At 41.8% G+C, this 24235-nt stretch overlaps 2 protein-coding genes across 2 annotated transcripts; one reads left to right on the forward strand and one right to left on the reverse strand.

Annotated features, from left to right (window-relative positions):
- Nucleotides 1-1618: 1618 nt before the first annotated feature.
- LOC104124180 (killer cell lectin-like receptor subfamily F member 1) lies at nt 1619-13653 on the forward strand. The gene is made up of 7 exons (XM_035892091.1): nt 1619-1700; nt 7863-7940; nt 9073-9171; nt 10667-10807; nt 11803-11954; nt 12665-12777; nt 13521-13653. The coding sequence occupies exons 1-7, from the start codon at nt 1619-1621 to the stop codon at nt 13651-13653; spliced, it is 798 nt and encodes a 265-aa protein (XP_035747984.1).
- A 4013-nt stretch (nt 13654-17666) lies between these two features.
- On the reverse strand, nt 17667-24110 carry LOC118452040 (C-type lectin domain family 2 member B-like). The gene is made up of 5 exons (XM_035892074.1): nt 23957-24110; nt 23277-23360; nt 22428-22612; nt 21203-21303; nt 17667-19566 (listed from the first exon to the last, which is right to left on the reverse strand). Exons 1-5 carry the CDS (start codon nt 24108-24110, stop codon nt 19449-19451), a joined length of 642 nt encoding a protein of 213 aa, XP_035747967.1. The 3' UTR covers nt 17667-19448.
- Nucleotides 24111-24235: the final 125 nt, after the last annotated feature.

Below are 24235 nucleotides of genomic sequence, written 5' to 3' on the forward strand. Positions count from 1 at the left end.
CCTTCTAGCTCTCCTTTATGGACTGAAGTTTTAGAAAAAAACAAATAAGGAAAGTGGGTTTTGGTTTGCAGTTGGGCTTTTTTTTTGGGTTTTTTCCATTTCAGAGCCTAAATATCCTGCTATAAAGGGTGGTGAGAAGTTCAGGGGGAAGCAATGGAAACTGATTCAATCAGAGGATAAATACTTTGTTTCACCTTAGGACCAGTCATTTGTCTGGTATGTAGGTTGCCAGTGAAACAAACCTTATCAGTATCCTGTTAACAGTATCCACATCTGCATAGCGATCACTTTGTGGCTGATAGAGCAACAATGATTTAGATATGTTGCATATAAATTGTACCTGAGCGGCACTTCTGAGTAATCTGTTCCATGACTATCAAAGGTTCATTTTTTTTTCCCTAAACCTTTTTGTTTCTGCACTTAACACTGTTACCGACGTTGAAAGTAGGAAGGGAAAAGATCAGTAATATAAGGTCACAAAAACAAACTTTTCTACGTTTTAGTCTACAGTGTTGTAAGTCCTGTTGTATCTAACAGAAAAGGCAAATAGGCTATACTGCAGAATAGAAGCATTATTTTCAATTGACCCGTGTAGGTTTGTAGAGCCTATCTGTGTTGAAATCTGAAGGAACTTTCTAAGTGGGAATAAAGCACAAAACCAGTAACATAGCTCTTAGCAGGAAATGTCAGAACTGTTCATGCACAGGGCTTCATGTCTGCATGTTCTGAAATGTATTTTTAGGTTTTAGAAGGGCTTTAGGTTTCAATTCATACCTGTGGGGATTTTTTTTTTTCTTCCAAAATAGAAGACAAAACCACTGTCGTAAAAATATCCTGCAGCAAACAGCAGTTAAAGGCAGCTCAGGCATTCTGCCTGTGGAGTTGCTGGGTGAAGCAGGGGATAGTTCAAACAACTTAGGAACAGCAGCTCTGGTCCTCTGAACTACTGTGAGAGTAAAATATTGAAACATACTTTTAAGAGGCATCGATCGTATTACTTTTAATCTTATTTTGAGTTAAATTTAATGGATCATTAATATCATCTACATTCAGTTGTTAAATCATTATAATACTTGGTGGATGGCGCAGGTTAGAATTTGAGTTTCATTTTATAGCTCTTACTGTGCTCACAGTTACATTAGCCCCAAACCATCTTGCACTGCTATATATCTTGTTTATGTTCCTTTTAGGTGAATAGGTTATGTAAGATCACACACATGAGCACAATACATCCACAACGCCGATCATACTACTTTTCTCATGAGAACCAGCAAAGCTTTTGCACCTGTGTCCATTTTTGGGTGTTCCTTAGACACTTTGCTCTGCTTTGGCCAAAAAGACTTTTTTTATATTAATAAAAAGAATGCTTTTTAATCTTCATTTTCTACTGTATTCTGATGAGCAAGATATCACACAAGAAGAGACAGAATGGTGGCTGAAAATAAGGCTTTGAAGCTGTATTGAAAGAAGTAACTTCCTTCCTTTTATCTGTTTCTCAGCCTTCCTCAGAGCCATAGCACGGCATATGTATACTTCTGGAGGCAGGCAAAGCTAATACAGGATGCAACTGACTGTACTAAACCAGTTCTTTCCATAACTCAGAGGGACTTGCTCATCAATGGCAGGAGATATCACATATGCAGACGTTGCAATGCTACCCAGGGAGAGACCACACGTGCCTTCTCGGACATCACTTCCAGGTAAATCAGCTCTTGGATGTAGACTGTTTTCTCTCCTGTGCCCTCTCTCTCTCTTTCTCTCTTTCATTTTTAAAGTTGTCACTGGGTAAGACTACAAGAATGCTATACCATGCTGCATGCAGAAGTCGCAGGAAGGGTGAAAAGTTGCAAATGGTGGCAGAGATTCTCATGAGATACAAATGAGCAAAGCTACTCCTAATTCAGTATTGCTACGGAGTAGTATCTCAGTTCTGGCCCCTTGCTTTAAGTAACAATGAGAAACAAAAATTGTTCATTTTTTGAATAATGAGCATAATCTTTTCTTATATATTAACAATATGATCAACAACCTGTTAGAATATGCTCCACCAAATTACTAGCCAGTCCAAAAATCAGATCAATGCATTTTATGATGTCTTCATGGAAAAGGAGTAGTAAATTGGCTAGTAAATCAGAAAAATAGTGGCAGTCAAAACTGCAAACACTGTAGCTGAAGGAAGTACTGAATGACTCCTAAAATCCTCCTGCTCTTCCTCTTTGATTATCCAGTAGTGATTTTCCCAGAACCACGCTATCAGTCTGGGATTGCTTCATATGTTTGTAACAAAAGACAAAGGTTTAAGTCAATATTCACAGTAAGGAGATAATTTAAATCATATTTTTTTAAGAAATAGTATTTCCACTACCTGGAAAAAAATGTAATTCATTCATGAAAGCATTTTGTCGAAGTTCTGGATCACAGCTAATGTGAATGACAACTTCTCACTATGACCAAATAGGAAATGCTTGTAGTCAGAGTAAGATGATATTTTTGTGCTTTCAAGGTTCATTAGTAATTAATGTGTTTAACTACTTAAGGAAACTACATTGTGTAATGAGCATTTTTAGAAGATGTTCTACTTACAATGTAGATTAATAGCGATGATGGTGCTCTGATTGCGTGTACTTAAATGGCAGAAAAACCTATTTTTTCATATTTTCACAAAACCTTTATCTAAAAAATAAAAAATGAGTTCACTTTATTATATATCTAACAGAAAATAGTACTTTACATTTCATGTTCATGCATTGATGGATGTTGTTTGTACTACTGTACTACCTGTACACAAAACACAGAGGATTTGCCTAGAATTTTACCATGTTTCTAAGGTGATATAATTTATTTGCAAAGGGAGACAGGCATCAAATCTTGATTTGAAGACATCCAAAAATGATCCCTGATCATCCTATCTAAAGGAAAAACTTGAATTTGAATAGGCCAGGCTTTAATTTCCAATGAAAGTTCTCATTAACATCTAAATGGTTCTTGTTAAACCTTTGTCGAACAGATTTTAACACTCAATATTTTCTCACATGAAGTTACTGGCCAGAGTAAGCAAGTAATTGCTCAGTGTCCTTTTGCCTTTAAATCCTTCACTCTCACTTTCCCAAGAACTCTATTTTTGTGGATGTTTTTCTGTTTAATCTCCGGTGTTTCCATCTCCTTTAAAAAATATGGGCACCAGAGATGCACCCAGCATGCACAAGTTTCAGTTATACAGAGACAAAAATCTCTTAAATAATCTTTCCTTCACTGTTTATAACTTCCAGTATCACCTTCCCTAACCCTTACATCTGGTTATACCCAAACACATTTTGTTTGACTGGGCTTGAACTTACAGGGTTGTGATTAAGGCTGTCTTTATTTATTGTTTTGTTAACCTTTCTATTATTTTCAGATTTTATTAGCAATTATTTTTCTACTTACTTTGACACAGATAGAAAAAGGACCAAATAATATTAAGCAATATTGGACCTCATATCAGTTTGGAATGTACTAGAAATATCTTCTTGATGACAATTATTTCTCTGTCTTCATCATTAACTTATACTAATATAGGTTTTATTGCTACTAAAATAGGCAAGAATTTGAGTCATATTATCACGCTTTAAAAATTCAAATGAACAATTTCAGTTGCTTGTTCCTTCTTTGAAGTTTTAAAGATTTGACCAGAATTCATATGTACTCATCCAGCTGGTGAGTGTTCTTTTATTCCTAGAGGCTCTTCAGAAACAGAATACTCACTTTTACCATAGGAAGAAGAGAAGAAAACACGTTTTTTCTACAGGATTATTCTGTAATTTTAAACAAACTTGGTAGGAAATTTGAAAAAAAAACAAACCCTGAAAGGTGACAGGCACGTTGAGCAATGTTCATAAAACAGACCTAAGCTCAGTGAAAGTATAGCAATGATCAGTGTTAAGGTTCCCCACTGCATAGTGGACCCTCGCTGGGATGCCCCGCATTTCTTTACAGCTAACGGGGCAGAGTCTGTGATCCTAGCGTGGTGAGATAGGAACTGCCCAAAGTGGCTAATAGGATAGAGCAAGGACACAAGGTGCTGCTCAGCCAGATGTTTCTGGGAGTTAGATCCTTCCCTGCAAGCTAGAAGGAGCTCTCTCCTACATGAACTGGGCTCAAGGCTGCTTCAGACAGGACAGCTTCTGCGTACCCAACACGCTTACAGCATGTCCCACTCGTTACCACACCCTGCATGAAGAGGTTTCAATGCTTCCTCCAGGCTGGAGCAGGAACTCGAAGCTGATTCTCAAACTGAGGGTCTCGTCTCCAAGGTGATGGGGGTCTCTGTGGCAAGCATTGCAAGCTCTCCCTTTGGCACTGTCCCAACTTTGTGACACACTGAAATGTCCACTGGGGGATGACTAGTAGCCACATCCCTCTCTGCCAGATTTCGTGCCAGTCTTGCTCTTGGCCAGGGATGTCTGACTGTCTTGCAGAAAGAGAAGCAGCTTTGAGATGGGCATGAGGGAAAGCACTGCATGGTTAAAACTCTCACCACAGAGAAGGGAGAGCTTGGGTTTAATCACCACTGGAAATTCAGCAGATGAATGCTCCGAGGGGCAGATTCCCAAACTTCACGCAAGACTTCACATCACTAGGCAATGGGAAAGTGGAACATGCCCACCACCTCCTGGCTGCATTTAGTGCAAGTTTTAGACCATTACATGCAATTTACTGGGGTAGATACTAAAAAACACATGAGTGGGGGGCATAACTAATTTGTTCTGCTGAAGTATGGCTGCTGGCAAGATCTGGTGCACATGAAAGGTAAACATGCAGGGAGCTGAACTTCTGCCAAGTAGTATTTGAGTAGGTGTTTCAAATATGTAAAATTTGGATTTGAGAGTGAAAGTCCCTTTACAGATCCAGTGCTCACCCCCTTTTGTTTTTTTTAGCTTTTCTTTATCCGTGAGAACAGGATTTGGTTTCATCAAATTATGCAGTTTCTTGGAGTTCTCCCAAATACTATTTTTATCTCAAAGTCTATTCAATGTATTTTATGAGGATACAGAAGAAGATATAAAAATCACCAGTGGCACAGTTAGAAAGAATGTAGAAGTTTGCAGTCCAGTGATAAGGAAAGCTCAGTCATCAAAAACCACTGGGATAAACTTGACAGACTGGACAAACTGTGTTAAATAGTGTTTAATGCAATGTAGCAATAAAAAATGCCCGCAGCTGTACGTCTGGGAGGCTGCACCCAGAAAAGTGATTGAAATGGATTTGTTCTGATCCTATTCCAATGGGAAAGTCAACATCAAATTACACAACCAGTTGGCCTTCAGCTGTCAGTTAGGTGCTCTGAATTACAAGGATGAGGTGATTCTTGGATGCTCTAGCAGGACATGGTTGTCAGGCACTGGAGTGGGCTGCTCAGGGAGGTGGTCGAGTCCCCATCCCTGGAGGTATTTAAAAGCCGGGCAGATGAGGTGCTCAGGGACATGGTTTAGTGGTGGGATGGCAGTGTTAGGTTAATGGTTGGACTTGATGATCTTAAAGGTCTTTTCCAACCTAAACGATTATATGATTCTATGATTCTATGCTGAGGAGGAGTTAGTAGGTGCACATGCTTTGGCAGGCTAGCTAGTGCTATTACAGTGCATGTGCTTCAAAACAGATGTTCAAAAGTAGAAAAGTGTTCCAAAAATAAAATAAATAAAAAATAAATAAAGCCTGAAAATCCATGTTCTAATGAAAGACTCAGACAGTTTTTGCTTCTGAGTTTACTCAAGAGTCATCTGATTACAGTCCATAAATGACTACATACAAGAACTTTCCTCCAGCAGGAAAACAAACCAAGAAAAGTTCGGCTCCATGATTGAACTAGTCTAGAAGTAGTTGTAAGCTGCTATTAGTTCACCCCTTAGCTTCTTGTTTCCCTCCTTAGCCTCCTTGGTCCCTCCAGGTCCTGACCATTTTATTATCCACCCTCTTCTGGACCCTCTCCAGCTTTCCCCAATCCCCCATGGATGGGGTAGCCCACATCTGGACACAATGCTCCAGGTGTGACTGCAGCAGCAGCAAGTGCAGCAGCACAGAAACTTCCCCTGTTCTGCAGGCCAGGGCTCTCCTAACGCGGCCCCGCTGGTGACTTGCAGGAACTGTGATGATGGGGGTGTGCTGTGGGTTCACGTTCAACCTGGTGTCCAGTTGATCACAAGAGCCTGATGGCTGTTAAGCCTGACTCTTTGGAGTGAGTGACCCGCCAGAAGCACTCCCGATCTGCACTTGCGCCAAGTAGAAGCTTCCAGAGATGTCTTTCTGCCCTTGAAAATTTGCATGTAGAAATGAACTGAAATTTCAGTTTTAGTAAGTGACAGAGATCTCCACCTAGTACCAGGGCTCTTTGTTGCTAAACCATGTAAGGGTGTACAAGCATCTGGCAAAATTAAGGTTACATGGTATTTTAAAACCACTTGCTGACTTCTGAGGACTTCACATTCAAATGATCATGTGCCAATAGAAGTAATACTTTTTTTTCTAATATGCAGTTTGCATGGGTAATATTTTTTTTTCATACAGTCTGAGAGATACTCTTTAAAAGAATGAATCTTTATTTGAGGGAGAAAATATTTAGTAATAGTAGCAGATTTTCCAAAGTAGGTATTCTAGAAGAAGTGCCTCCATTTATAAGGCTAGTGCATTTAAAAGATTAAAAGTCCTGACTGTTGTTCTTTGCAAAATATTTACATTCTAAGAAGAAAAAACTTTTATGAGCATTTCCTTTTGAGAACAGTTACTTACCTATAGTTATATATAATCTACAAATTTTCAGTAGTTCATTGAACTTATAAATTGCAATAAAGCAAAGAGCAAAGTTTATAGGGGAGGTTCTCTAAAGCATAGAACATCTTACCTGTAAGAATAAACCTTGTTTGCCAATCAGGTCCTCAGTACTTTTCTTGCTGTAAAACCTCTCCATGCTTCAGCAATTTTCATATCAAATGGTACTTCATTTTAGCCTAATGAGACTCTCTTCTTCTGCCAAGTTTTTCCCTGATCAGTGAGATTTTATACAACACAACTTGTTTACTTCTTTTTAAAAGCCCCAGTGATCACAAACTAAGGCTGTAACAGAGAAGCTTATTCTTGATTCAGACTGATAAAATCTCACTATTTATGGAAAGAAGATCAGTCTACCAAAGGTCCAATATCTTCCATAAAACTAGCCAGTAGCTCTGCAAAATACCTAGCTAAAACAAAATTGAAAATGTGTTCAGAAAGAATCCATGTGCATCTAACTCGTGCCATGCTGTTTTAATGGTCTTTTGTCTTCTTTTGGCAATGTACACCTGGAAAGGGATGCCTTCAACCATTGAGTCTATTCCTCTGCTATTCCAGGCATCGCATAATACATCCTGGCATAAACATTCACAAGTCAGGAATGTGCCCAAGAATCACCTTCTGCAGAAGCATTTCTCTGAGTGGCAGCTTTCCCTTTGGGGTCTCCCTGCTCCATGAAGTGGTCACGGGCCGGATGCCCCTTAAGCCCCTGTGATACCTCCTGAGATGGCTTAGCAACAAATGGGATGCTTGCTATGGATAGTACGCAGGTCTTACCCATCCTTCAGTCTGTCTGTCTGCCTCGTAGTCCAGCCACACAGGACCCAAGTAGTTCAAGCAAAGATTATGGAAGAGACTTTGTGTTACTTCTGACAGCAGCAGGAAATGATAAGTCATCATCTTGCCTGTTGTTTCTTAAAAAAAAAAAAGCTGAACTAGCAGCTCTGGAAACGCATGCCCCTTTTTATAAAGACTCAGTCTTCTATGTAATTCTGTATTGTTTCTCCACTTAATGGCTTGCACAACCACAAATGTCAGCATTTCCCTACTCCTTACAGGAAACATGATCACATACGCTGAGCTGCGCGTGAAGCCGAAACCCAAAGGGAGCAGCAGATCAGAGACTTCCGCTTCTGGTAGTGTGCTATTATTTTGTTTGGTTGTTGGTTACTAATTATAGATTTAGTCTTTCCTATTACCCAACAGTAAAACCTGTTATCAAGACTCTTTATACACAATCTCTCAATAAAGGACCGGATTTTTTTCACTGAGTTCTCAGATTATACACTTTCCTTGTAAAAATAATATTGAAAGATATTTTAAAAATAATTTTAAAAAATGCTTTTGTGCCCTACCTTGAAAGTTTAGCAAAGGAAAGTAAAATTGCACATCTTTTTAGGAACCCTCCTGTAAGTAAGTGTCTCTGCAGCAAGAGTCACAGGGACACATCTGGCTTTGGAAGTAGCGTAATACCCAGCTCTCTATGTGCAGTTATTGCACTGATGATTGCCACCTTCTCTGCACTGAAGGACATGTGCCAGACAAGGACAGGCTCACAGAACTCTGTGAGCTGAAAGGGAACATTACAAAATACTTCTCAGGCAGCCAGAGAATGGGGCAGTCACGCAGGCAAGGTCAGGAAAACAGCAGTCATGAAAGTGCAACTCTGTGGTTTGTGGAAATGGCACCTAGTCCCCCAGTTTCCTCGGGCCCTACCTCTTCATGAGTGTTTCACTTTGACGAGCTGATAAATGCTAAACAGCTGTAGAGGTGCTTGGTCAGATGCACTTCACTGTGCTGTGGTGTCAGTACGAGATTTTTTTTGCCTTTTCTGTGCATTCAGGTAAGTTGGCTTTCAGCCACGTGACAGGCATGTTAACACAGGAGAGTGTGACCAGAGAGGAGGAACATACCATGGACCATCCCTGATACATTCCCTGAATTGCCCTGCAGGGTCTTGCAGGGTGTGGGTGGGTGGGTGGGAGGAGGCAACGCTTGAAAAAATTAACTCAAAGCAGAAAGAAAGAATTCTTAATGGAAGGGTTTATTGAAAATCACTTCGCTATCTGGCAACATGATCTATTGATTTCTCTTTCATGTATGCAAACTGGATGCAAATTTTTAATAAGTAAAATGTCCCTGCATACTTCAAACAGCAGACCAATTTTAGGTGGATTGTTTCCACATAAGAAACTGGCATACATAAAGGCAGTGTTAATTTTAATAGTGCAAAGACTTTAAGCCTCTCTTCCTCCTGCTTCCCTCCAGGCTGCCAACACAGGCGCTCAGCCTCATTCTACGTTGCGCTGGTCCTGGGATTCCTTGTGCTCATCCTGCTGGGCGTCATAGCTGTGCTAGCCAAGCAATGTGAGTAGATCCTACCACCTGCTTCACCTCTTCATTGCAGACATGGCTAAACCTCACAAGAAGACTGATGCCAAAAGAGAAATTGCCTTAGTGTCACATTAAAGGTGTCGAGTTATACAGAAATACAGGAAAATAAATGTAGCATTCCAAAGGGAACACCTGCTACCTGTCATTTAACATAGATAGCACAGATGAAGGGGAGTTGCTGCAGTTTACCTTGCCATCAGTGATACTGAAAGGCTGTAGAAGCAGATTTCAAACCATTATGACAATCAAAACATTTGGCCTTCCTGACTGACAAGTTAAAAGTTGGGTGGGTGGGTGGGAGGAGGCAACGCTTGAAAAAATTAACTCAAAGCAGAAAGAAAGAATTCTTAATGGAAGGGTTTATTGAAAATCACTTCGCTATCTGGCAACATGATCTATTGATTTCTCTTTCATGTATGCAAACTGGATGCAAATTTTTAATAAGTAAAATGTCCCTGCATACTTCAAACAGCAGACCAATTTTAGGTGGATTGTTTCCACATAAGAAACTGGCATACATAAAGGCAGTGTTAATTTTAATAGTGCAAAGACTTTAAGCCTCTCTTCCTCCTGCTTCCCTCCAGGCTGCCAACACAGGCGCTCAGCCTCATTCTACGTTGCGCTGGTCCTGGGATTCCTTGTGCTCATCCTGCTGGGCGTCATAGCTGTGCTAGCCAAGCAATGTGAGTAGATCCTACCACCTGCTTCACCTCTTCATTGCAGACATGGCTAAACCTCACAAGAAGACTGATGCCAAAAGAGAAATTGCCTTAGTGTCACATTAAAGGTGTCGAGTTATACAGAAATACAGGAAAATAAATGTAGCATTCCAAAGGGAACACCTGCTACCTGTCATTTAACATAGATAGCACAGATGAAGGGGAGTTGCTGCAGTTTACCTTGCCATCAGTGATACTGAAAGGCTGTAGAAGCAGATTTCAAACCATTATGACAATCAAAACATTTGGCCTTCCTGACTGACAAGTTAAAAGTTGCATCAATTTCACTTAATTACTTTGTAGGTTTGAACAAATAAAACAAAAATTGGACTTCCAGACTTCCCTGATACTAGTAACACCATAACAGCATGCTCCACAGCATAAAAGAGCTCTTCCAGCGAAGATATTAATTTCCTAAGAGAAAACAGTCTTGAGAAACTTAAGAAAAAACAGGTACCTCCCAACTTTCCCTAAAATCTCACCAAAACAGTGTATTCTTTGTATATCAAACTATCAAAAATGACAAACTTATTTTCTCTCCCTGTGCTGTCCATATTATTCAGCAGCTACACCCTTTGCTAGACAGTTACGCTCACCGAGTACGCTCATAACTGAGTGTGTATATCCCCCCCCATGTATAGACACACACACACATATCCTCACATTCACAGTATAACGTTGGGTACCAAGACTACCTTTCTGTGACCCTGTTGTTAACCATAATCTTCTTTTTTTTCTTTTTATTCAAGTTTTGAAGGTCAGAGCAGGAAAATCAGAAAGTTTGCCCCCGGATGGTCTAAATATAACTGGTGATCACATTTATTCAGAGAAAACTGTCTCGGCGGCGGTCCTGAAGTGGCTCACGGAGGAACTGTGTCAAGATGGCCAGGGTGAGGAAAGTTAGTTCTTTCACAGCGCAGAGGACCTGTTACGGGCACACTTCCGTTGCCTCTGTTCCCACTTCTGTGGCACCCTGCAATTTATGGGAAATCACTGGTACTACCCAGAGAGCATAGTGTTCCTGCATAGAAGTGATGCCAGAATCTAAACTAACATTTTGACAATAGTTTTGTTCGTCTTTTGGCATAAATAGTTTCCAGTAATTTCTTGCATTTCTTTCTGGCAGGAGCTGCTGTCAGAAATGCCATATTTTGTAGATCCTCCCCTGGTCCTGGCGAACACTTTCCAGACAATAATTGTTCACAAATAGTGGAAATAGTGGGAGGGAATTTAGCTTTCCTTGTCTTTTTATTGTGGATCTCTTATTCGTTGGCAAATATTAATGCTTTTCTAAGTATTTATTGTAATTATGTTACTTTGAAACATTAGAGGAAGCCAAGACAGAAAACGTGAGGGACATTCCTCCCAGATGCTCTGAGTCAAAAGGGAAGTAGACCTGGGAATAGCAGTGTTCCCCTTATTTAACACAGTTCCTTCTCCAGCTCCATGGACATAGGTTGAATGTACTGTACATTTGAATGCAGCTGTACTTTCCGGTCCCATCATGTGTCACATCCACACACTCCACATCATGTCACATTGCACGGTGTCTTCTCACACAGGCTGCATGTGGGAGGAGGAAAAGTGTCTTCGCAGCCCTCTAGGTTGTCCTGGTGCTCTCCACCAGGCGGGTGTGCAGGGAGGTGAACCCAATGCTATGCAACGGGAGCGCAGAAGTGCATAGCACCATGGCAAGGTAGTGGGAAGCTGAGGAGAGGACTGTCACTGGAGCATTCAAACCTCTCTCCACACCCAGCGAATGCATGCTTGGGAGTGAGGACCGGCTGCTGATGGACCAGCCAGCCAGGCACGTGAATGTAAAATGCTAGAAGGCAACCGGAACAAGTCATGGTACGAGCTAACGGTTCCCTCTCTCCACCCACAGGAACAACATGCCAGCTGTGTCCTCCAGGGTGGCAGCTACACAGGGGGAGATGTTACTACTTCTCTGAGAAGGTTGCAAGCTGGAATGACAGCCAGAGAAACTGTCTGGCCAGGAAATCCCATCTTCTTGTCATTGAAGATGAAATTGAGATGGTGAGTCTTGAGGCAGCCCTAAAATCGTATGATAGGCTTTAGCCAAACATTTCACCAAGTGAACATGGCCCAGATGTCAGGTGTACATGCAGGCAAGCAAGAGCCTCATCAAATGCAGAGCATCTGACTCTACAGACAGGAGCTTGTTTTGGAGAGGGTCAACAGAGTAGAGCTGAAGGGGAGAAGCACAAGAGATGCAAAGATGGAAGCCAGAATAGTTTTGACTGGGAGGAGGAAATGCTGGGGACTTCCTACCTATTTCCATTACTTGGCTCTGGGAAGAGAGGTCTGATTCAACCCCTAAATGGGAATTCAAACAGCCAAGCCTCCTTCTCATTTTCCTTTGAGAAAATAAATAGCAAGGTATTGCTGAATGGCTCTTCTGAGAAACACATCATTCCCTGAGGAACAGGTCTTTTACCAGAAAGACCAGGCTTTGCAACCTGGCTCATTAGCATGAGGAGCATCACTGAGGGTTTTTTTGACAGCTGATGAGAAGCCAGTCAGCCTGAGAGCCAGCCTGAATCGAAACTCTGTGGCTGGTCACATGCGTATGGGCTGTTGTAGTGGGCTACTTTGCCATGGCTGGATCCCTGCCCTTGCTCCCCATGTGAGGGACTACCTGAAAAGTGGTGCATGAGATGGGACAGTGACCCGAGCACAGCAGAAAAGCTCTGCTGTTGGGTAACATGCTTCTACTTGTTCCACAGGAATTCATAGACAATAAAGAGAAAGATACAAAATATATCTGGATTGTGTTGAAGAGTCAAGACATGCAGAAACAATGGATTTCAGCTGAAGATCCTGGAGCAAAAGAAAACAGGTGATGATTTGGAGGGGGCGGTGGGGGAAGTGTCTTCCACAAAAGCTAAGGTGTGGTACTCTCCATGTAAATACAACTCTGAATTCAAGCTAATTTCCCAAAGCACAGACCTAGTCCTGCAGCCTCAGGCACCTATTCAGGGTCTGTATCACAGCCAATTCCAGGTTAACTGGTTCCTGCTGGACACCTTTGGAAACAGATTTGTTTTCTGCCTTCAAGACCAAACACAGTCACAGTCCATGTATGTATTAATGCAGAGGGACATTAATACTCACTTCTTCCACTGAAATCACTGTCAACAAACTCTCTCAGTGTACGGCCCATGTATACCACCTCCACTGAATGTGACGCCTGTCACATCGTGCGGGTGCTGGGATCCGTGCAGCTGAGGGCTTTCTTCCCCTCCCTTTTACCATGACAGTTCAGAATTGTGGCTCCATGTGGAGGTTTTCTCATGCTTCTGACACTAATGTTTATGAGCATCAGCTCCTCAGCAGCCAGGAGTCTCTGCTGTGGGTGCCCATCCCACCTATGCATGGGTCTTGAGGAACTGTGCTTCAGTGGGCGTCACCTGAACCTCTCACTCAAGATATTATCGATATTTTTACTCTTGAGGAACTGTGCTTCAGTGGGTTACCAAATGGGCGCCACCCGAACCTCTCACTCAAGATATTATCGATATTTTTATCCAGTACTGCACCTAAAGCTGACATCTCATTGTATTTCTTGTGTTCTCTCACCAGGATAGCTATAAATAGAATAGATGCTGTTAAGAACTGTGCTGTTTACAGAAGAAAAAACATGATCCAAGCAGATAACTGCCAGACTTTAAAGAAGTGGATCTGTAAGAAGAACGCAACTTTGTTGGTGCTCTGAGCCAAATTTTCAAACAACAGGCAAAGCTTTTTGTCAGAAGACTCATTTTAGTGATAAAACAACATGTGATGTAAACAATTTTATGAGACTTGCACAGAAATTCGCATTTTGCTGTTCTGTGCTCCCTAAGACTTTGTCTGACGCAAACAGGGAACTCAGAAGTTGCCAGGTGTCAGTGTGAAGGTCACGCAACAGGACTGCAAGTCAGCGCATGTGGATTTGGGGGTGCTGGGCCTTCCCACGGACAGATGTTGTCAGCAGCTGCCTCTAGGAAAGGGCAGGGGAGCAGAGGTACCCATGTGAGGATGAGCGCTGCGTACAAAAAATGCGTGACGTGCAGCAAAGATGCCATCTGTGGGGGCTGAAGGGTGTGGAGCCCACTGCTGTTGTACGTATTCCTGAAGCAGCCACTGCTGAGCTGGAGGAACTTTTTATTTGGGTTTCAGTGTTTTAGTGTTTTCTGGAGTTTGTGGGTTTTTTCCTTACAGTCTAATTGCGACTTACAGAAGCCAATCGAGGCTGGCAAAAATGTGTTTTTTGGATGGTGCCTTATCCTTATTCAGAGCTGACGGGCACAGCTGCTGGGTATACGGATACCAGAACAAGCACAAAGTTACTCATAACACTTGTGATTAACAAGCTGATGACTCCCATCTTCTTCTGATGCTGAACCTTGGGATCTGAAAGAAAGTTCTTAGGTAGGGAAGGGGCTTGGACCCTAAGACAACATTGCAGTGCAAGGAAATGAAGATGGTAGCCTGCTTTTCCACCTATATTTTGTCCCTTTATGTTGCAAATTCTTTAATGTGGAACCATAGATACTGCCTGGAAGGTATGATGATGAGGTACTGAAGCTAAAGGCTGGTGAAATTAATGCTTGTGGTGGCACTCAGTAAATAATTACTTGGGCATTCATGTGTCATGGATACATACTATTTCTGGATCTAGAATACAAAAATGTTAAAACCAGTCTGCCTTAGTGCCTTTATTAGATTAATATTAATATTTGAAAAAAAATGAAAAAGATGTCACAAATTGATTTTTAAGAAATCAGACATATAACTGGTTTCAGCTTTTAAAAATACCTTAGTCTAATAAAGGTAGTTAATTCCTCTAGATCTGTAGCTACCATGTGTCTTTGAAATCAGAGTGACCAAATGCAAAGGAAATGTTTGCAGCATTGTTGAGCTATTTCCAGTGACTTGTGTTGCAAAAGTGAGAAAAGCAAGTAATGTGTAAGCATGGAAACTAAAAAACTCACATAGGGGACAATGGAAGTGGATATGTAATAAAAATGTTTTCCTCCTGTTTGCAAATCATGTACCACTTCTTGGGTATTGCCAGGGCTGTGAGTGCTCTAACAGGCCTTAAGGGTCCTCCCCAGCCCCTCCTCTTGCATCTTTCTGGGTCTTCAGCCTCTCCCTAAGCTCTGTCAAAGATGTACTCGCCTCCAGCTCTGTCCCACCTACTGGATGGGACATCTGAGTCCTACCTACATGACAGGTTGGACAGTTCGACTGGTAACTGAACCAACTTTTTCTATGAATAAAGTATGAAACAATCCTGATGCAAAAACTGATATTCAGAAAGCTCAAAATTTAGTCCCCTTTCTGAACAGTGAATCTCTAGTCTCATATTCTCAGACTGTGGGGCAAAGCAGATGAGGCATTCTCATACTGACTGCTGTCTTACAAAGGTGTAAAATCTGCTTCTCTGTGCTTACAGACAGGGTTGCTCAATTTTAACCACCATAATTCTATTTCAGGCAGGACCTCTTCACATGCCCCTACTCCGTTGTTTTCCACAGTAAGTAGCTGAATTCTTACCTCATTTCATCAAATTACACAGTATTTTATAGCAGAAGGGACCTCGAGGCCCTTTCAGGGCCAGACAGGGGGTGAGTCTAAGTTCCCAGAGTTTTAATATAATTTTAGGTACTTTCACACTGGCCATGTGGGAGGGGGGCGGGGGGAAGCACCCTCAAAATGTAATGGTAAAATCAAAGGTGCTACTCTAACAAAAAATGCATTGACTGGAATTAAAGTCCTTATTAGCAATGAGAGAGAGAAACAAATCCCAGATGGCTTTTGAGATTTAAAGCCTTTAGCTCATCTTTGCTGTGCTACACATAATTAAAGGCAGGTGCAGTTTCCCAGGTACATTGTTCCATACCTGCACTAGATATCTAGTGCCCCTGTGGAGGGCTGTGGTTAATGTCTTGCAACTTGTGATGAGCAACCAACAGATATGTTTGCACATGAGCTCTTGGTGTAAAGTATCACAGCTTTAGCACGCACTTGACTGCAGCTGTGGAACAAAATGTTCATGAGCAATGTGGTAACACCAACCAGCCGATGGGCCTCCATCTATGGATGCTGACAGGTAACGCCTCACTTAATTATGGACAAAGAGAGATGCCAGGAAGGCAGTAGGTGCGTTTAAGTGAGAGTTGTAAAGGTATAGAGATCTTCTGCAGAAAGAGACACCGACCACGTGATGCAGTCTGCTGCGTTCCATGGGCACAGCACAATGGCTCTTCAGAAGAACTTTGGGGCTACAGATTAAAAAGTGAACCACACATTCTGTGTGGCTGACTTCCTTTCAAAGGAAAAAAACCCCACAGATTTACCCTACATGCAGCATCAGAAGCTAAGGACTCATTTGAAGGAATGCTGTTATTCTCATGTTAGAAAAACAACAAAAATTCCCCCAAACTCAGTGCAGCATGTGTGTGGGGAAGAGGATTGTTCTTTGTTTTCTTCTAGGCAGAGAAGCAAAGGCAAGGAAGGAGTCTGAAATGAAGAAGATCTATCCATCTATCTATAAAATGCATCTCTCTATATCTGCAATATATATATATTTAGATAGATAGATAGATAGATACATTCCCCATTGGGGAACTGTAACTTCAAGGTACTTAAAGCATACCCTTCTCCATGCATTGGAGACAACTGCTGAATTGCTGTTTTTATGGCAAATGTTTCTCGAGCCATGCTGAATTTAACAAGAAAAACTTAAAAATCCTGATCTGGCTTCTCTCAAATTGGTTGTGGTGTTTAGGTTTTAACAACATTCATGGAACATCCAGTATTTGAGCATTCTCACTATTACTCATGTAATTAAAGATGTTTTTGCAGGGCCTTCCTGAAGCTCTTACCTACATTTTAAGCAGTCACTAAATCTTGAGTAATTCCACCATTTAAAAAAAAAAAGAGAAAAAAAATGGCCACTGAAGTGGGGCTTCATTAAGCCCCACTCTGAGTGAAGCATTTGCAGCCTGACCCTTCATTTCTTAGCATGACAAACTTTGGACCCATTAAGACTCAGATTACAAGAGAGCTTTCATTATAACCTACTGTGCTCACAGTTTCTTCAAAACCTCCTTTAAGAACAAAAGTTTCCCATTTTTGGACTCTATCCATAGATGACACTGATGGAAACAAAAAATGTAACAGCGATGTTATTTGATAGTTAAAGGCAACATTCAGGTAAATCAGCTCGTTATTAAAGGCCAATGGTACATAAATACTCCTTATCACTTCCAATTCCTACTAAATTTGTGAAATGTACCCCTAGTATGCCCCTAATGGAAGTACGTGGAAAACTTTGCAAGAGTGAACTGCGGAAAATTCCATGTTTCCCTCCAAAGTTACTGTACTGTGTGTGTTTCACCATGTGCATTTCAGCACTTCCAGAGAAGTACTTCAGCATTACAGCCAAATGCTTTTGTTAAGTAAGTCTGACACATTTTGAAGTGTGAAAATCTGTTACAAGTGTTAGAAAGTGAAATGCATTCTTTTTCAGGTGAAATGTCTTGTCTCATGTCAACCCCACCATTATGATTTAAGATCTTTTCATATTCAACACCTAAAAATCTTGTTTTACTTCAGTCTGGTGATCTTTTTTCCCAAATGGTGCCCGAGCTGAAAAATACTTTTAATGGCACAATATTAAGACACAAACCACTGTAATTCAGAGGCTCTGTAAAGATATTTACTGAGAATCATTTCAGGACTATTGCACATACCATATCCTTCAGAGCTAGTTATTTTAAAAACATTGTAGAATACCTCCCTGCCCCCAACTAATTACATATAAATTAACACATAGATTATTAGGCTATTCATACTGTAGAGTTCCTTTGCCTATAAAGAATACAAGCAATATAAAAAGTGTAGTTCAGCAAAATTAGTGATCATATATAAATAAACATCTTAAAGTCACAAGTTGTTAACAATATCCATACTGCACAGTCCTGTTACAGTAAGTCCCACTGTCACAGAAAATAATGAAGGCATAAACAAGACACTGAACAAAACCAGTCAGCAATTAAAGTTGCATAAGAACACAGTGAAGGCAAACATAATTACAAATAGGACGAAAGCCACCAACGAACCAACACCACTTCAAATAACCTGTCACACAAGGTGCAATTTTACATTCTTAAAAAATGAGAAGACACAATTATCTTCCCTTCTCTGAAACTACAGTGCGCTCTAGCGGCTACTCCAAAAATGGCTCCACTTGCTCCTTCAAGAAGTCTGGCGGAGTCCATAGTCTTCTCTATAGCATCCAGATCACGAGAAAATTAATCTTCCAGATTTTATTCCGAGCAGGGAAGTGTTTCGCCATGCTATACATGTGAATTCCCCATTCCTCCTTCTCTACAAAGCTGATAGGAATAGTCCCTCCAGGAAAACAAGCTGCTTCACTTCCTCTGGGTCAAACGCCACTTTTAGCCGTCAGTGTACCTGCTAGACATGAGTGCCCAGAGCTCCGCAGGATTGTGCCCTAATTCTGTTCAGGCTCACAGAGATTCAACAGCACTGGGTGCTGCTGCTGAAAATAACGCGCATGCAGAGAAGTAAAAACACTGATGATCCATCCAGAAATGTACCACTTGCTCAGAAGCCTCATGCTCCGACAGGAACAGGACACGAGGAAACCACAGAGAAGTGTCCTTTGCTGTTAATTCACTTGTTCTCTACTCATGATTTTGTTTATTCGCACTGGGTACTACTTCTAACTTTACAACATTAATGCCTGTGGTTTGCCTATCACTTTTTCAGTTCAAACTCTTTTTCCCCATCAGTGCAGATCCTCAGATCAATAAATATCTATTCTGACATTTTTTTGCTAAGATAAGTGCTGTGGGAAGGAGAACTGCAGGTCCAATGCAGCTACATAAATCCCAGTGATAATACTGTCAAGCGGATTTAACGAGAATAATGTAAAATAATAGTAACAAAACATTGAACGCAATGCAGAGTTGCACAAGATGCACCCCATCAAACCGGAAGAGCAAAATCTGCAACGATCCTGTCTAAACCAACAGTGCTCATCTCTGCATCACCCTCTGTCTGCGAGGCACTGGCAGACCTTCAGGCGGACCCACTTCACAACCCATCCCTGCACAGAGCTTGGCTGTGAAAAAAGGGAAAAGCAGAACAATTGCCTCCAGTAGCACACCAAAAAGGAGAAAGAAAGAGCAGCTGCTTAGGATCCCACATGAGAAGAGTGAATGGTAGAAATACTGATGACACAAAGAAAGGAAACTACAGGCTGAGCAGTAGCTAGCAAAACAGGGCAAGGAAATGATGCTGAAAGCAAGCCATTTAAATGACATCGTTAAAAAATGAAGGCTTCCTCCATGGGTGGAGAATTCTGGCTACCAGAAAAGTCATTCACCTCCAGGCAGGAGCTGAGATGCGTTCCCAGGTGCCAGAGTATAGACATAGCCCATGTAGACACCGTAGCAGAGCGCTGAGTGTCTGGGGTGGTGGCTTCATCCACCTTCATGGCGCTAAGCTAACATTCAAGCTACAGACCCACTTCCTGGTTAAAAAACATCCAGAGGCTGAGACTCCTTTTGCTTCAAGATAGGCACAGTTTCCAGAGCCTTTTACTTCAATCCTGTAAAGAGGAATGAAAGACACAATTACGTTGACAGCCACAATCAAATAACGCAATAGAGCAAAGGGAACTACGGGGATCACAGTTTCTCTTTGTACAAAGCCTGATTCACCACAGGCAAGGAATTGCAGGAGGATGATAACTTGTACTTTGAAGAGAACACCACAAAGATTGTCTTTTTTTAATGGGTCTTGGCCCCCAGAATACAAAATCTTGGACTCGCAGTACTCCTGCATCTTGTCTAGCGGTCGCTTAATGTGAAATACGCCCTTAGAGCGGAGACTAGAATTCAGATCTACCCTTCTCAAGGGTGCTGTGCTATCAAGCCTGACTCCACCTTCGACTTCCACATCCTGCTACGCAGCTAAAATGTTCCAGCAGAAGTTGTGAAACAAATGCCTTTCTCATTTCCCTCTTCCTCAGAACCGAACACTATGGTTAAGGGGGCGGTGGAAAATAGGAAGCAAACCTCAGTTTCCATACTGTACGTGTCCCTGACTGTGTTTTCAAACAAAGTGTTACAGTGCTCTGTGAATGGGTCAACCAAAGTCACACAGTCTCTGGAAGAGCCAAGGAACAAATCCCCACCAGTATTAACATGGTTCTAAGAGTGACTGAGCAGAGACTTCAAGGTGTTCACCCTTCTAAAGACAGGAGGGGCAGTTTGAGGCACGCACAGAGGCAGAAGTCTAAGAATGTAAAGAACTTCAGTGCTGAAAATGAAAGCATCAGTGGATGTCTGTATCAAAGGCAGGGGATAAGCAAGAGTGGGAAGGACTGCAATTTTTGACTTGAGATGCCTACGTGCTGCTCACATCTCACATTAAATGCATAAGGTCTTTATCAGATGTCTTTATCCTCAAGTCCTGGGGATGAACTGAACACAGTCACACACCACTAGTGATGTCACAGACTCAGAAAGTGGAAAATTTAAATACTCTTAAGTTAATTTCAGACTTGTGAAATCTCAATGTTTATTATTGTCACTGGCAATTCTACCGACTCCTGACGGCAGCTGCCCCAGGACACAAAGCAGCAGGCTCTGAGAAGATGGGACAACCATCAGTGGGCAGAACAAACCGCCCCACACCTGACACCAGTGGGACAGAGCAGAGGGCCATGACCTCTCACGCAACATAAATTCACAGCTTCACCTTTCCTTCCAGCAGCCCTTTTTGCAGGTACATGCCACAAGAAGTATGAAAATACTTCTTAGAAGCCTCCCAAATATCTTTGCTATAAACCTCATGCAGGTTGCATGCAGGTTTGCACTTCTGCAAAATATATTCTTTAATGAGGAATTTGTGTTATTGTAACTACTATTCCTCCCCTCATTGCTCTGGGAACTTGGTGGTCTCTTGGTTTAACTTTCACTTTGCTATACTGTCTGCCACCGTGAGCTCCCATCTCATGTTGCTTCTGAACCTGGCACTACAAATTTATCCCCTAACTTTCATCCGTCAGTTTTAACAACGCTATGTGAAATCTTTGCGGTAACCCGTGCTCTTTCCAGAGCAGTCCCTTCAACTTCGTTACAGATATTTCTTTCAAGTCACTGTCTACATCTGCATTAGTCATCCTCTCTTACACCCCTATAATTTAGTATCACCAGCAAAACCCCTCAACATCAACTTACAGTTCATTGTCTAATGCTTTCCCATTTACCCAAAAGAACTCTTCATTTCTTTTATAGAGTCCAATCCACGGCTCTTGCTTTGTTATCTTCACCATAAAACTCTGTAGGAATAAACCCATATGAGAAAAGAAGTTTTGCATGTTCAGTCCAATTACCAAAATACAAAGCCTTTGATCCAGGGCTAGAAAACAAAACAATGATCTTGCCTTTCTCCCAGAAGAAACAATATTAAAGATTAAATCTACTGAGTACTGCAGCATCTGGATCTTCTGCAATCCACATAACTGGAATAGGACTTAGAAATCGATCAGAACTCAAATGGATTAATTCTGAGACAGGATCCTTGCAGCACTCAGATATTGTAGTGACAGAAATACCAACTATGAGAACACAAGTATACTACTGAATATTAAGAACTCCTATGGAACTGCAAACGCATCATTTTACTGTGTCTCCACAAGAAAGTTTCCAAAGAACGATAAACACCTTCACAGCTAAAGCATTTCTCCATTGCTGATGTGTCATCATTATAGTGACTTTTTATTATCAGCTAGCAAGGGTTAGTGGAAGAAATTAGTAAAGGAAGATCCTTGCCACAGTGTGTGCACCAGGATTGACATCTGCTCCCAGTACGCCCATTTATACTGGCGTCTGTGATAGGGCTGACTGACCGAGAGAGAGGCTGTTTTAAAACACCAAGGTCTGCTATCAAGGTCTGTAACAGATATGGAAGAATATATTCTCCTAGGTCTTTGTGCTAGGCAGAATCCTTCCTAGCATTGCAGTATAATACAGAAAAAGATGCTCCAAGCTGTGGTCAGGATAACTGTCTCCTAACTTCAAAGGTCAACACTAACATATCTGCGAACTTGGTTGTCATTAATCTACCTTGCTTAGAGAGAACAGTTGTCTAATTAAAGATAAATGAGGCACAACAGTGCTTACCCTGATAGTTGCCTTCAGTGTGAGTATTTATGGCAGTGAGCAGCACCTAATTTAACTCAGATAAGCCTTGGGCATTTTCTAAAACATCAACTGCTGAAACTGATGTTTGCTGCTTGCAGGGAGAGGAGGCACGCAGCTTTCTGCAAGCTGTGACTTGTCACGGTCTTTACATCAGCTTTCAAACCATTGAGCTTAAGAGGCTGCAGGGACACACTGATTCATCGTGCAGCTCCCTAGAAGGGAGATCGGTGAAAGCAGGATCCCCCATTTGTTCCCTTACCAGTTCCTGATGATTTTCGATCACCAGGAGGGAAGCATTGTACAAAGAGCAGAGGCTCTGACTGGCGTTCCAGTTGGCTTCATTCTCTGAGAGGTAGTAGCATTTCCTCTGGAAATACAGCCAACCTGATGGACAGAGTTCCAGGGAAGGACAGACAGGAAAATCTTGGTCCGAAGAACGGTTTACTGCAAGAAGACAAAAAACAGTCTACCTATTTCTTCCTGGAATAGGTTTCTGGAGCTTTTTAGCTTGCTTTCTGACTGCATCATCTAAAATCATCTAAGTCTAAGCACGGCACTATTACTTCTGCCCAGCAGAAATAATTATTGCAAACCCTTATGGTTGCTGACATACCCTTAAAGTGACGATCAGGGGCAGGTTGGTAGAAGCAGCTGAGAAGGCGATATGAACGGATCCTCCAAGGACTCTTCTACAACTTCAGTATTTCTGACAACTATAGTTTTCACAAGTGTTGCTTCCTTGCAGCTGGATTAATAGCTTTGCTTATTATAATGTAATTTTTGAAGGACTACAGATTGGTTGCAAAAAACAATCTTCCATTTGTTACGTGTTTTCTTGAATTTGGATTAAGACCAACAAGAAGGTTATAAACTTGAATGCCAGAAGTACTGAGCACTCCCTAATACCACTGCAACTAGTGGAGTAATTTCTCCAGCACTTGACTGCAATTTTAAACACCATGTCATGAGACATCTATTTAACTTTGAGATGAGGTAAGTTCTGAAGAAACCTTTTGAGGTTTTGAGGGACTTCTGATCAGAATATTTATTTTATCTGGTAATTTCTAAGGCTAATCATTTTTTCTTTTCAAATTATTTACACACTTACCAAACTGAATGCACAAAATCAAAATGACAGCAGCAGTAAGGACTGCAGTGACAACTCGCCATAACCAGATATTTGAGAACAGACCTGAAAAAAACAAAACCAAAAGTCAGGAATTTAAAATAAAATCAGCTGAAAGGGGAGTGGAGGCCAGGATCCATGAAGCTGTTCCAAAAAAAATCACTCTCTGTGGAGAGCAGGCTGGGAGCAGAGCTGAAGACTAGGAAGCGTGTGATATTTAGCTTGTCATGGCAAAGCTGCTTAGCTAAGAAGAACCGTGAATTACTCTGAACTTTAATTACATCATCCAGAGCTTAACCTACGGGCGAGGTAGTTCCCGACACTCCGAAGTGACCGAAAAAGAAAGAAACGAGCATGGAACAAATGAGGGTGAAGACAGTAGGTCTGAGGTTGACCTGATGCCTAAACACGGCACAGATAGCAATCTAATCGAGTTGAAGATGTCCCTGCTCACAGCAGGGGGGTTGGACTAGATGACCTCTAACAGTCCCTTCCAACCCATTCTATAGAATGAGACAAGTCATCAGCTCCGGAGCCCCAAAATCCTGAGGAACATGCAGCCTTATCCTACAGTGACACCTTTTCAAAGTCTCCTTTTCTTCCCATCTCCCTCCCAGCAGCCAGCAGTGAGATGGATTTGGTGGTAGGAAGGTCCCACCAACTTGCCACAGCCTTGTCCTCTGCCAAACTTGGCAGGGGGTAGGAAGGGACGGGGTGTCCTTGAAAGGCTGTGAAAGGAGGGTCCCCTCTCACCGGTGGTGGCTCTGCTGCCAGTGCAGGGGTCTGCCCGGGCACCCTCTGACCTCCCTGAATCATAGAATCACTTTGGTTGGAAAAGACCTTTAAGATCATCGAGCCCAACCTTTAACCTAAGCCTGCCATCCCACCACTAAACCATGTCCCTAAGCACCTCATCTGCCCGGCTTTTAAATACCTCCAGG

This window comes from Egretta garzetta, unplaced genomic scaffold (assembly GCF_000687185.1).
Source record: "Egretta garzetta isolate BGI_Z169 unplaced genomic scaffold, ASM68718v1 scaffold293, whole genome shotgun sequence".
NCBI classification, from domain to species: domain Eukaryota; kingdom Metazoa; phylum Chordata; class Aves; order Pelecaniformes; family Ardeidae; genus Egretta; species Egretta garzetta.

Excerpts from the sequence above, each read along its gene's own strand:
- LOC118452040 (XM_035892074.1), bottom strand. The coding sequence starts at position 24,110 with ATGATTCAGGGAGGTCAGAGGGTGCCCGGGCAGACCCCTGCACTGGCA. Across the intron at positions 23,361-23,956 it reads AGAGGACAAGGCTGTGGCAA|GTCTGTTCTCAAATATCTGG; the intron begins GTTGGTGGGACC and ends TGTTTTTTTCAG. Across the intron at positions 22,613-23,276 it reads GATTTTGTGCATTCAGTTTG|TAAACCGTTCTTCGGACCAA; the intron begins GTAAGTGTGTAA and ends GTCTTCTTGCAG.
- LOC104124180 (XM_035892091.1), top strand. The coding sequence starts at position 1,619 with ATGGCAGGAGATATCACATATGCAGACGTTGCAATGCTACCCAGGGAG. Across the intron at positions 9,172-10,666 it reads AGCTGTGCTAGCCAAGCAAT|TTTTGAAGGTCAGAGCAGGA; the intron begins GTGAGTAGATCC and ends TTTTTATTCAAG. Across the intron at positions 11,955-12,664 it reads TTGAAGATGAAATTGAGATG|GAATTCATAGACAATAAAGA; the intron begins GTGAGTCTTGAG and ends CTTGTTCCACAG.